Raw genomic sequence first — 13498 nt, 5'->3', positions numbered from 1 at the left:
TCAGCCCTGGAGATTAGCTCCCAGCAACTGAAGCCCTAAATTATTGTTTTAATAATCACGTCTGAATTCCTGTGTTAGGTCAGCCACTACGGCAGAAAGCAAGTCAAATTTTGCCCTGGCCTCGCTGCCTGGCTTTGCTCTGAAGGTCAGTGCCTGTACCTCCACCAAGCCCCCAGGCCCGAGTGCCTCCTCCCTGGTTTTCACAGGCAGATCTCTTGTCAATTCCTCTTTTGAAGGTTTTTGTTTCTGGTGCTCCAATCTTGGCTGACAGGAATGCAACCATGCTGTGTGCCGATTGCAGCTGGCAGGTGGATTAGAGCACATTCAGATGGCTGTGAAATGCCTCTGTGAGACAGAAATGGCAGAACAATGGATTATTTCACCATGAAGAGCCCAGAAAGTGATGCAGACAGTCACGTTGAGGAGACAAGCTGAGGAGCATGCAGACATAAAGCACTTTTTCCTTCCATCAGCCCCAAGAGCTCTTCCCAGCTCAAAGTTTTGGGGACTTGCTGCCAGTTCTCTTCCTCCTCAGCCAAGCTATTGATTTCTCCGAGGTGCAGGATGTTCTCAAATTCTTCCAAAATATGTGGGAGCGACAGTTGCCGAGTAACAAAAACTTGTCACTCCTTTCCTGAAATGCACAATTCTTCACAATTCTGCTTTGTAGAACGGACAGATGAAACTGTGATTTAGACACTAGTTGGGGGTCAGGATCACTTGGATCTCAGCCTTGCCCCTGGATAAATCTATCAGATCCAGAGTTCAAGGAGAGGTAGGGATCTGCCTGCCCTTGTTGCTTTGGCCTTCAAAAACAGACCTGGGGATGCACTTCATGCCTCACTGAGCTGACTCGTTCACGGGACTTAGGAGCAAAATTCAGCCCTTTCTGATATTTGTGGGCCTGGACAAGGTCCACAGAAGAGTAAATAAGATGATCAGGAATTAAGAAGCTGCCTTAGGGGGAAATGAGACTTGAGCTGGAAGAAGAGAGGTCTGGAGAAGGAAGATAGCATCAAGCTGTACAAAATGAAGAAAGCAGTGGAGAAGCTGAATGTCCAGCTGCTGTTCAGCACCGTGCCAGAACGAGAGGGCATTTGCTGAAACTAGCAGGGACAGGCTTTGACAGATAAAAGCACTGCTCCTTTACAAAGTGGGCAGTGAGCTTCTGGAACAGGCTGCCACGGGAGGCTGAGGAAACAGCCGGAATGGTCAGGGAGGGATCAGACAAATTCGTGAATGAAAAGCCTAGAAATGGACAACAAATGGTCTGGGCAGGGCTGTTCCCCTAAGATCTCTACTACAACAGTAGTGGCTGCTGCTAGGAGTATGAGGGAATGGACCACCAAAGTGGCAAAGTTGGCACCCATTCCTAAACATCTGTTATTGCCATGGTCTAAGACAGAATACAGGGCACGATGGATCCAGATTTCCTCTTTTTTCTTTCTTGTCTCTCTTTTAGTAGAGGCCCTGTTCTTCCTGCGCCGTGGCAGAGTTCAATCCCCTTTTGATGTTACTCATCCTGGTCCCAGCAGAGCCAATAATCTACCCCGCGTTTCATAGAGAAAGACATATTAACCTCAACATTTCATCCAGGGGCACATCCTCTCTTTAATAGCTTGAAATCTCGTTCTTTGACCCATCACCCTTCTGCCTTCCACACCGCAGCGAGACGCACCTTGCAGCTGAGCTGCCCTCCCGTCCTGGGGACAAGCAGCGTCTGAGGGCTGGTGGCACATTAGCAGAGTGGCTGACACATTAGCAGAGTGACACGGCGACAACTCCATGCTCACGCACTTCAATAAGCTAGTTAGAAACAAAAGGGTTTCTCCTCTAATGTTCACAGTCCTTGCTGCCACACTGGAGAGGACTGAACTAATGAAGGTCTCCTCCTGTGAGCTCCATGAGGCGTCCGCACTATTCCTCCTATACTCATTACACAGAACAGAACATAGACCAGAAAAAGCATTCTTTGCTGGCTATAAATCATGAGTGACACTAAGGTATTGCCATTAGCAGCAGAAAAATGCTTTCCTCCCACAGCCTCATTCAGCCCCATATTCATGTAACACTTTGGCAAAAGGTGCTGGGGTGTCTGGATAGAAAATTAAATAGAGGTTGTGTTGTCTGAAGATAAATTGGTACCTCCCTTGGTGTGTGTGAGTGACTTTGTCTTTTTCTGATTTGTCTTTTAACTTGCAAAACACTGAGACTAGAGATAACGACGAGCATTAAAAACCTATCCTACTTCCCCTCCCAGGCCCTCCTGAACAAATCCCTCCACTGAAATGAGCTCAACGAGAAGATAAATGTTCTGGCAGTAATATGCAATATTATTTTTGGCACTTGAAGAATCTCAAGCTAGATAAGGGAAAACTGAAAGGAAGACAAAGCTTTGCTTTTTCCAATGCAAGGGACCAAATTCTGCTCACCCATTCGAACCCAGAATCCTTTCCTTTTCTGGATTATTGCAGTCATTTCTGACTTTCACCACGTTGGCTGATCCTGAGGCCTTGTTTAAAATCCAGCACATTCAGAGACCTGGTGAAATCACACAATAGCAGAGCTGAAAGACAAAGGCGTACAAAGAAAGCGCCAACTCTACAGCTCCTGCCCAAACAAAAGGCTAATTTGGTTTCAGACCGGGTTAGCCGCAACAACAGTAAGATTAACACCTGATACCCAGGGAAACGCTGAGCTGTCTGTGACCTCCTTCAGCAGAAGGGCTCTCCGGCCCCTCTCGTATCAGCATATGTCAGAGGAGCTGCTTCTTCCCCCTGTCTGCCCGTATTTCCCCACAGAGCCCCTGTGAAAGGCTCAGAGCAATGTTTCTGCCGATACACTGGTGGGCACGTTGAATAAAACATGTGCCATTTGACATCGTTCGCTTGGGCTTCCGTGGGTAAGGGGAGAGGACACACGTTACTGCAGGACAGAAAGGCACCAGGGCACGGATCTGGCCTTCATCCAGCGGGACGGAGCACGGGGTTGTGCAGGAGTGTGCCACGTCTGTGACACCGACAGAGCCCCGACAGAACAACCCCGCTCACCCCGCATTGATCTAAACGCCTGCTGTATGTATCGCCTTAAGCCAAGGAGAAATAAAAACCCCAAACCTGTGCTCTCTGTACGAGCTTTAGCTTGTTACCGACATATCTGCTCGGGAAATCAGCTGGGAAAGGATTCTCAGAGCAAACTTAAGTGTTTCAGAGGTGAAATTTCCAGCGCTCCGAGCCTCAAGCACAGCCTCTGCTCTGCAAATGTCAGCGTGCTTTGTCAAGCCTGGAAGCCTGATAAGAGACCTGGGGACTCCCGAGAGCTCTCGGAGCAGTCAGTAATAAGGAACAGGTTACCGGTGGTGCCGTTTTTAAATGGCAATGTTGCCGTGTCTCAGCTGCTCTCACGTTCCTCTGGCATGTGAGTGACCATTGCGTGGGGTGGTTGGAGGCACCCCGACCTGTGGTGTCGATTCCAAGTTAATCATCAGCTAGCAGCCAGTGACAATTAAGAAATATCCAGAAAGAGATATTTTTATAATTCAAGAACTGTATGATGTCAGGAGGGAGGGTGGTCTAGCACGAGAAGCAGGGTGTTTCACGGGGAGCTCAGCACCTCTCCCAAAGGCTGTGAAGTGTCTCCAGGCCAGCAGCATTTCCAGAAGGGTGACAGTGACAGTCAGGAGGCTGAATGAATCTCCTCCTAGAGGAGATTCTTTGGGTCACCCACACTGGCTTCAGACAAGCTTTGATGAGCCACTCAGCCCTGCGGCGAGGAGCCTGGCTCGGTGGGGACTCACTGATGTGCCTTTGGCTAGGAGCCGGCAGTGGGAAGATCCCTTTGACTCCAAGAATATCTGTAACTGCTAGAGGATCTGCCCTTGACACCAGCAGAGCAGGGTCATAGCCTGTCCTCAGCTCTAAATAGTTCGAAAACTTACAGTGCTGCCAGCCTTTGGTTTCATGGAAGTGTCCTTTTGGCAGCAAGGACATCTTTAGCGGGGAGAAAATATTTGGGGAAGCTTCGTCTCCAACAGATTTTTGTTTCATGGAACAGATTCGTTCCTCTCCTCTATCACAAGTCTATAACATACTGTTTATTTGCCCACACCAGCCTTCGGAAAGAAGCTTTGCTCCCTTTCTCTTTCTTTCTCTCCACCTCCCCTTGTTCCCAGTCGGACAGTGGGCAGTAGGGCTGCCTCCCTCCACTAGGGCACCGCGGCTCTCCATAGGGACACCCATACACAGCTTCGAGCTGACTTCCCTGCCCGCAGTGGGTGTGGAAGGATATATATTCTTCAAATCACAGGGAAAAAACAGCAAGCTCACAGGCAGAAATCCATTAGTAAAGCCGCACGAGTGTATAAAATAAAGCAAACAGAACTTCGCCGTTACACTCCAATAAATAGTTTCTCCTTCTCAGTTTTCTCCAGCATAAAAATCCCTCTGTTCTATAAACGCCACTGCCAGTATTTATTTGAGAAGAGCTGGGACCTGTTTATTTATTTATCCATATTTAGTTGAAAGGCCTGGGCTCAAAATTAAACAGCCATTCATAATGTCATTATCTGCCCTGCTCCAGTCAGATACCGTGTGTGGTGTCACAGGACAAAACCTTTGGCAAGGCCCTCCAAGAGCAATTTAGCTCCTCATCCATCTCTGCCTGGCAGCGTGATTGGCTCCCAAGCTTGCATTGCTGAATGTGTTGTTTAACTCTGACATACATCATTGAGTGTTAAATCACTTTCTGGAGCATTTATTGGTAATAGTTGAATTCTTTCCACTCATTTAAGCTGCTTTTGAAAAAATAAACATTTCCTTGTACCTTGGAGTGCGATGGAAACACAGGGAGAGTTGCTTGGGTGGTTGGGTTGTAGACTGACCAGTTCCTGAGGTGGGGACAGAGTTTACCAGTGCTGTGGAGGAGAATATCAAACATCCAAACATCAGGGTGGAACAGCAACTCCCAGCATCACCCCATGGCACTGCACGTGGGGAAAGTTTATTTGTGTCCCGGTTCTTCCATCATGTCTGTATCTGGCCTGTCAGGAATCAGGCAACTCTCTTAGTGAGACACTGACCTCCTGGCAGGATCTTCAGAGATCCTTGCACAGAAAAATGTGCTGTGATGTGCAGAACCAGGTGCCGGGTCATTTGCCATCTGCATGCCCAAGCAGGGCAGGTTGCAGACCCCGCCTGGCAGCAGTCCCCCTGGAAGGAAGCAGAGAGCACTTTCTTGTGTTTATTTAGGAAAATGGAACGGGGAATGAGACAAAAAAATAAGCAGAGAGATTAAATTCATCTAGTGTGGCAGCGGGAAGCGAAGCTGGAGAACAAGAGCCAGAGGCAGGCCAGGCTGGGAAGGAGGCAGGAGAGCAGGGTTTGCAAACAAGCCCATTGACAGCTCATCTCTTGAGGACTCCAGATGTGACAGCCCAGCAGCCTGCTGCACTTGGTACTGCGAGTCCTCCTACCTCTTGTCCTTGCTCCACTGAAGACCTAAAATCCAAGTTTTTCTTTGCTTTTTATCTGTAGTGAGGAGGTCTGCTGAGTCCCTATCCTGCATCTGGGAGTTACTTTCCGATCTGATGAGCCCTGACTTTAGAGGCAACACCAGTGACGAGCTGCTGAGATCACAGTAGCAATCAAGCCTCCTTTGATGGCAGAGCTAAAAATACGCTCCCCAGCTGACAGAGCCTCGGGGAGGAGAACACAGAGTTTGGTTTGAAAGAACACATCTTAGTCTCCAAACCATCTTCTGCAAGAGGACACCACCTCTGCAACAACCGTGCAAGTGGGTTACTTCTCTCCTCTGAGCAGAAGCACCCATGTAAGACCCAGAGCACCTCCAACCCCAGAAAGAGAAAAGCCTTAAAACCCTCTGAGCACTTTGGAAGATGCTGTCACCAGTGTGTTTTTTTGTTTGTTTGTTTTTTTTCCTATCTGTCCCTCTGCCTGCTCTGCACATGGGCACTGGCTAATGAATATCAGCTTGCGTGTCCCCAAAGCCTTGCTTCAGCACTTGCAAAAGAAGCTGCGGTAAGTAGCATCACTGCCACCTCCAGGGCTCGCTGGGGACAAGAGCTCCTCCCCTGGGCTGCAGGGAGGATTCGTGCAGGTGCTGTGCATGGATCCTCGATGGCCCAGCTCCATCCTGCACCCTCCTGCTCCCCTGCCACGGCCCTGGCAGCGATGGCCCCGAGCAGCCCGTGTGTCCCGGGGAGAGCAGGTCTCCCTCCCCTCGGAGGCATTAGCTAAAGATGGATCAATACGGCTTGAGGCTGGGAGACGTACAGACAAACAAGCATGCACGATAATGGTTCTCCATCATAATGTGTCGTGTCAGGGGGTAAAAGGTTGAACAGCCCACTTTGGCAAATGGAAGTGGCTAAAAGGGTGTATTTTGCTGGCTAAATGGAAGCTCCCTCTGTGATTTTTCATGCTTCTGCATGCATCGCTTAAACACAGAGAAAGGAAAAAGTCATTTGTTTGGTCAGACAGAAATACACCAGATTTATTGTACTGAGAGATACAGGGGGGGTATTTCCACGTGGCTGCAGTAGCTATAAAGTTTTGGCAGCACGAAAAAAAAAAAAAAAGGCATTCACCAAGAACGTCTCTGGGCTCTGCCAGCCTCAGTCCCAGGGGTGCACATCCCATCCCTAAACCTCTGTGGGCAGCGGCCCGTTGCCAGCAGACTGCTTGATGCTCCCGTTTAGGGTGTTGGCCCTGAAGATGTACGACCTGCCCCTCACCGAGCCCTCGGTGTGGAGGCTCTCTGGCTTGTCCTGGCAGCGGAAAAAGGTGAGGAAGCCGTTCCTGTAGTTCTTGTTCATCCATCCATACAGCAGGGGGTTGACAAACGTAGAGCACATGGCCCCCACGTGGAAGACAGTGTACAGGAGTTTGTATTCGTGGAAGATAAGAACCAGATCAAGATCAATGGCGAGCTGGAATATGTGGAAGGGGAGCCAGCAGACTGCGAATACCACGACTACCATCACTAGCATTTTGGTGGTTTTCCTCCTCCGGCACTGGTTTTCATTCCTAGAAGTGGGGCTGACGTGGTTTTTCAGCTTGAACCAGATCCTGGTGTAGGCATAGCAAATAACTGCCAGAGGGAAAACGTACTGCAGGAGGAGCATGGACAGGCTGTAGATGGTGGCGTCTCTGTTGTTGCCAGAAGGCCATTTTTCGGAGCAGACTGCCATTTTGAGGTTGATGGACGGGATTTCCTCGTAGCGGTACTCCCTGAAGATGGCCAGAGGACCCGCTAGGACCGCTGCTGCCAGCCACATGATGGCTATGATGGTGAAGCTGAGCCTCTTGGAGATCCTGCTGTCCAGGTGGAAAACGATACACCGATACCTGTCCAGGGCTATCACGGTGAGAGTGAGAGTGGACACGTGGACGCTCAGGGCTTGAGCGTAAGGGACCAGGTGGCAAAGAACAGCTCCGAACTTCCACTCGTCCAGCAGCGTGTACACCAGGGTGAACGGCAGGCAGAGGGTGTCCACCATCAGGTCTGCCAGGGCCAGGTTCGCTATGAAGAAGTTGGTGACAGTCCTCATGGTCTTGTACTTCACGATGATGTAGATGACCAAGGAGTTGCCGATGAAGCCCAGCAGGATGATGAGGGAGTAGGCAGCAATCAGAACCACCTGGACCCCCAGGATCTTGGTGCTGTCCATCATAACGCTGCGGGACCCGGAGAGATCCTGGCTAGGGGTGACAAAGTCCTTGGTGTGCCAGCCCTGCGGCAGTTTCTCCTCTAATGCTGTCTTCTCCATGGCGAGAGTGCTGTTGGCTCCCTCCAGCAGTCCCATGCCTGGCCTGGGCCCTTCAGTCAGGAGAAGGGGGGCTGGAAACATAAGCACAGCAGAAGTGAGAGCAGGGGAGGCAGCAGAGCATCACAATAAGAGCTGAGACTCGAAGGGCATCTCCCACACAGCATTTTGCCATGTCACAGCACCAGTGACATCCTTCTGCCTGATGTTTACCCCATATTCTTCCTCACACCGAATGGCCTTTCACCTCTCTGACACCTTCTGTTAGAGCCTGCTGTCAGATGGACGCCAATTCCTTAAGGAAAATTCAGGGCTCACGTTACTTGTCACGAGTTTCTGGGATTCTGTGTATCTAGATTGAACAGGGGAAAAAAAGCCCAAATGAGACAGGGCCAGACTGGTGGGTCCTGAAAAGATCGCCTGCTCGTGGAGCCCCTCCACATGTCTCCTGCTCCCTCAGGCTGGGCTCTGCAAAACAGAGAGCTGATTCAAACACATCAAAAATTTGGGACCTCCTGGGGCTGACAGAAGAAATCAATGATGGTGTCAGTCATCTTTGATGAGATTTACTTCCCTATAAAAACGCCCTGAGTCCTAATTCCTTAAGAAGCAGGAAAGCAAACCAGACACTCTCAAATTCAGGGTGCTCTCCTCCTCCTCTCCAAAATGCACTCTCTGCGGATTGTGCGCCCAGTTTCCTTCGGTTTCTTGTTTCTCACCTCTCCAGCTGACAATACCTGTTGCCCCATCCCCACACGAGCATCTCACACTGCTCCAGCCACCCAAGCCAACACAGGCAGTGGGTGCTGAGATTTTACAGGGAAGCGCAGGAGCCGCAGAGCTGCACAGGGGCAAGCAGCTGGAGCTGTGAACGAGCCTCCTGCAGAGCTGCTGCTGAGTGTCCAGGCACAAACATGCCCCAGGGCCAAAGCCAGCCAGCCTCTCACCACACCGTGTACGAACGCCTGCACCAACACAGCTTTGGGAGCCAGGAGTGGCTCAGCCTGGAGCCCGTGGCTGGTGTTTGGTGCCGCCGTAGTGGTAGGGCTTTTGCTCAGTCCAAACACAGCAGGAGAGAAGCCAGCTCTGCCACCAGCTCCTTCCAGCCTCCACGTCTCAGAATTGCTGCTGGGGTGCATGGAGAGGAGTGGGCACGGCCCCCTGCACCTTCCCCTCATGCACACCACATCGAGGTCAGAAGGTGCACCATGCCCAAATGGGGCTGCCCGCACAGCATCGTGTTTCTGTGATGGAAAGGGGCAATTCCCTGCTGCCCCTGAGGAAGGGAGGGAGGCACAGGGCTTAAACGAAGCTGGGAACTGGGGGCCTGGTCACCTTCTCAGCCTCCCTGAGGAGTGAACTGCTCTGGGTTTTTCCCAGGGGTGACAGGAGTTCATCTGACTGGGTGCTGGTGGGCTTCCCACAGGTCTGTGCCCCACAAGCTGAATGTTTGAGGACAGCCTGTCCGTGGGAAGGGAGGATGCTTTACCACACTCTGTGCTGAGCACATTGCATTTAAGCTAGTTCTTTAAGCAAATAGCACAAAATAATGGTGGCAAGATGGCAAAGGAGGCGGCAATTACATCGCAAAGAACAATAAATGGCTGCGTGTTCTCTCCTCGTTCCTCCGCACGGGGCTGCGATCCCCCGGGAGCTGCTCCTGGAAGCTGCCTGCAGTAGCCTGGCCCTGTCCATGCCGCCCTTCTCCTGCCCTCGCCGTGCCCCCCAACTTGCCAGACTTGCCAAACTCCAGCACCAGCTGGCCACTTCATGCCAGCAGCTCCTGGGAGTGAAGCTGTCGGCTCAGACACCGTGGAAACAGAGCCCAGAAAGCTGCTGGCAGGGTAGGAAGGAGGCTTTGAGCTGCAGAAGGAGCAAGAGGGCCAAAGGGCTGGTGAAGGAAGCAGAACAAGTGCAGGGTACGCTTTCAGTGGCTGCACTTCCCCTTTTTGCTCTCAGGCTGGATTTCTACGCCTCCCAGATTGCCCAGCCTCACTTTATCGGTCACTTTTTATCTTCTTTTCTGTGTCTTGTCCATCCCGTTTATCTCTGGTACCTGCATCTTGGGTGCTCCCTTCCCTCCGTCCCCACTGGGCTGCCAGTTCCCACATCCACATCTCGGGCTATTTCCTTCCACTGGAGACTGGCAGCTACCCACCATCTGTGAGGAGCCAGGAACACCATGATTAATGGAGCCGTTTCGCTTCCTAACAAAATGGCCTTAATGGAGTTATTATTTGATTTGGTTTGCTTTGTTGTTTCTTTTTTCCCCCCCTTTTTTTTAATTTTTTTCCAAAGGGGAACTATTAAAAATCAATTAAGGCATTTTAATTAAGAATCAAAATGGTAATAATAAGTGTTCCTCCTCCGGGGGCTGCCTGGCGGTCACAGGGATGCTGCCGGAGCGGACCGAGGTCTGTTCCAGCCGGTAATGGACGTGCAGGCTGCTGCCAGGCACACGCTGCCATGCTCGGCGGGCCTGCCAGCATGGGTGGAAAATCTTTGGAGCTGAGATCTAACTGCTTGTGGGAGAGCAGAGCAGCAGAGCAAGACCAGGGGGAGGCAGAAATACCACCGAACCCAGAGCTCGCTGGTTTAAATTCCTCTGTCTCGTCCAAGCTGTGGGACTGGGGTCATGAAGGCAGCAGGCACGTGGTGTGGGGGCACGGCGTGGAGGTAAGGACAGAGGTGGCTCTGAGCACGGCCAGGAATCGTGATCCTGCCACGGTTATCACTGATTGGAAAGGAGGGAGCAGAAGGAGTCAGGCAGCCTCTGCTCCCTGCTCCAAACCTGGCTGGTGACAGCCACAATCTCCTTCTCCAACAGTACTAGAACACGAGGCCTGGGGCTGATGGGTGTTTCCACGGCCTGGCTCTGCTCCACGCTGTGCCCTTTCTCCAAAGCATTTCGGCTCCATGAAGCCCCTCCATCTCCAGCAGCCTGCTCTGGAGCATGGGCTCGTCTCATCCAGCAGCAGTCAGGGCCCATGGCGAGGAGGCCTGAGACCATCCCTCCTTACCACAACCTCATCACCCCCTGGGGATGTCACCTCCTGCTCGAGGGGCAGCCATTTCCAGCCCCGTGCCCACAGCACACACACGAGGGAGGAAACCACAATAAATGGAGATGTGGAGAGGCCAAACGGCCTGCCCGAGGCCTCACAGCGAGCCCACAGCAGGGCTGGGCATGGAGCCCAGGTTTGGTAACTCCATCCTGTGCTCACCGCCAGAGAGGGCTCAGAGTCCCTGGGGCTAACTGGCGTGGCTGAACAACGATTGCAGGAGCTGTGTGAAAAGTGTGAGTGATGGAGGGGAGGGGGTTTCACCTCCTCTGGGTGGTGTGCTGGTTTCAGGGCAAGTGGCAGCTCTGTGAGGATATCCCGAAGCCAAAGAGGGGATAGAAATCGTCCCAGGCCCTTCCATCTCCAGAGAAGGGGAAGTTGCCCCACTGTGAGGTTCTGGCAGAAGGAAGACCCTCTCACCTGGCCCTCATCTGCTGCAGTGTCATCAGTTGTCTCTCCAGAGTGGGCCCGCTGGTGCAGAAACCTTATGGCATTAATCGGGCACTGCCACCCCTGCTGCCAGCAGACCCTGGGGTAGGACTGGCCCTGGGGACGAGGAGATGCACGAGGGCTTCTGCATAGTTCCTTGTCAAATGTCTGTGTGCCCCACAAAAGAGTCACAAAAGACTCTGAAGGGGACGAGGAAAGGAGGATGCTTTAGCCACTCAGCTCAGGAAGAGAGTCAGAGACAGCCTGGCAGGAGGAACCTGGTTAAAGTGGGGAGCCTGGTGCCTCTGGAAATTCGGGGAGCATGGGGTAGATGAGACAAGGGACGGGATGGAGACAACAACCCCACTGACAGAGCAACCAGGGACCAGACCCCGTATCCTGCTTTGGGACGGGCCAGAAACTCAGTTTGCTGGTGAAACACAGGCTCCAGCAGGACGGTGAGGAGCTCTGATCAACACTCAGCATGCAAGGAGTGCCGAAAGCAAGCCAGCACCGATTCCCCCCTGCAGCCCCCTGTCTCTGGGGGCCGGGACCCCTGGCAACGAGCCGAGGGCTGGCATCGTGTGGGACCCCAGCAGCAGCACCCAGGAGCTGCCAGAGGTTTGCAGGGAGCCACGAGGAGGCAGAATGCAGGGGGGAGGAGGGTTTAAGAGCCAAGCACCTCAGCCCCACACCTGCAGTGCTCTGTAGCTCTACCTGCCTGGTTTTGGCACACCCCCCCCGGAGCAGCCTGCTGCTCAGCATCCCCCTTCCCACGCTCCCTGCTTCTGCTCCAAAACTGTGTGGGTGTTCCTGGTTCACTTTCTCTCTATCCCAGCCCTCAGGGTTGTCAGTCCCTGGATCCAGTCTCCCAGGGATGCTGTCGCTCGAACCACACCGCGTGGCCAAGAGCTGGCCCCATCTCAGCCCTCCCCGACCCACCTGCAAAGGCCGGAGCGTCCTCCTTGTTCCTCCCTCGCCTTAGGGTCTCATTGCTGGGACGCCCCTCTTCTTCCTCTCTGGGAGTCAACCTGTGGCAAGGGGGGCGAGAAGCACTTTTCTGCGACTGTCCTCGGAAAGGCAAGGAAGTCAGGAGAGGATCCGGGCTGCTGGAGGGTGCTCCATCGCCGGGGAAATTGTTGGCACCCTGCTCCGAGCAGCCTCCTGCGGGGTGAGTGACAGCCCCCGTCTCCCCGAGCTGGATGCTCTGTGAGCTCCTGAATGAGAGAAAGGCAGGGAGCGTGTGTTTAACAAACAGAAATGGAAAGGGGGAGGGAGCCTGCTGCTGCTGTTTATACAGTGCTCAGCCACTGAGGGGCTTCTTGCATCGAGGAGAGAGGAGCTTTTCCACCACATCCAGCTCCCTCTCCGGGGAGACGTGGTGGGAGCTGGAGGTCTGCAGGCTCCTGGTGGTGCTGCTGACCAGGGTGAGCATCCATCCACCCCGTGCTGCAGCTCCCCTGGGCTCTGACCCTGCTTGGGATTGAAATGGTCCTGTCTGGGCTGGGTGCCCCCCATGCAGCAGGGGAGCTGCAGGTCCCACAGCTCAGCAGAGCCACCACAGCCTCCCCGCAGCCACCCCTGCTCCGTGCTCGTACAGCACCCACAGGAGCGGGCTGCTTCTTGGGGCAAGCTTTTAGTTACTTTTTTGATGCAAATAAAACTCATTTCGAGAAGTTTTAGCCACTTTGGCAACGGCTGGGGCTGCTCCAGAGCCAGATTCAGCGTGGAGCTAGGAAGTGGAGTGAGCTTCTATTTGAGGGTGCTCAGCACTGCCCACACACCTGGAGCAAAGGGAGGCAAAAGCAGCAGCAGGGTGTCCAAATCTGCGAAAACCAAGCTCGCAGGAGCCCAGGCAAGCATCCTGCAGCCAGCACGGGGAAGCAGGAGAAACAAAACTCCCCACCTGGCCAGGCTAGGAGCTGCTCCCCGAGGCTAGGGAGGAGGAGGACGCCTCTCCTCACCTCCAGCAACCACAGCTGGAAGTTTGTCGGAGTTTTGCTGTTCACCCCCGCAGTGAGCTTTGTTTTCCTTTTCTTTATGAGAACGCAAACCAGGAGGGATTCTAGCCGACTTCCTCCACCACAAAAGTCATGATACAGCAAGGAAAAGCTCTGATGGCTCAGCAGAAAAAGGAGGCTGCTCCATTCCTGAAACAAGCCCCTCTGACAGTGGCGCTTGGACCCAAAATTCAGACAAGGCTCCCTGTGAGTCCTTGCCTGGG

At 52.9% G+C, this 13498-nt stretch overlaps 1 protein-coding gene across 1 annotated transcript; it reads right to left on the bottom strand.

Annotated features, from left to right (window-relative positions):
- Positions 1 to 6338: 6338 nt before the first annotated feature.
- Positions 6339 to 12342, bottom strand: LOC137864251 (neuropeptide Y receptor type 2-like). Its single transcript, XM_068698191.1, has 2 exons — positions 12217 to 12342; positions 6339 to 7857 (listed from the first exon to the last, which is right to left on the bottom strand). Exon 2 carries the CDS (start codon positions 7820 to 7822, stop codon positions 6659 to 6661), a length of 1164 nt encoding a protein of 387 aa, XP_068554292.1. The 5' UTR covers positions 7823 to 7857; positions 12217 to 12342; the 3' UTR covers positions 6339 to 6658.
- Positions 12343 to 13498: the final 1156 nt, after the last annotated feature.

The sequence above is a fragment of the Anas acuta genome, chromosome 14, assembly GCF_963932015.1.
Source record: "Anas acuta chromosome 14, bAnaAcu1.1, whole genome shotgun sequence".
Taxonomy (NCBI): Eukaryota; Metazoa; Chordata; class Aves; order Anseriformes; family Anatidae; genus Anas; species Anas acuta.
Note: the sequence above shows the minus strand (reverse complement) of the source record. Positions and strands in the feature narration are given on the sequence as shown.

What these genes read in the sequence shown, in the direction of transcription:
- LOC137864251 (XM_068698191.1), bottom strand. Translation starts at nt 7,822, where the DNA reads ATGGGACTGCTGGAGGGAGCCAACAGCACTCTCGCCATGGAGAAGACA.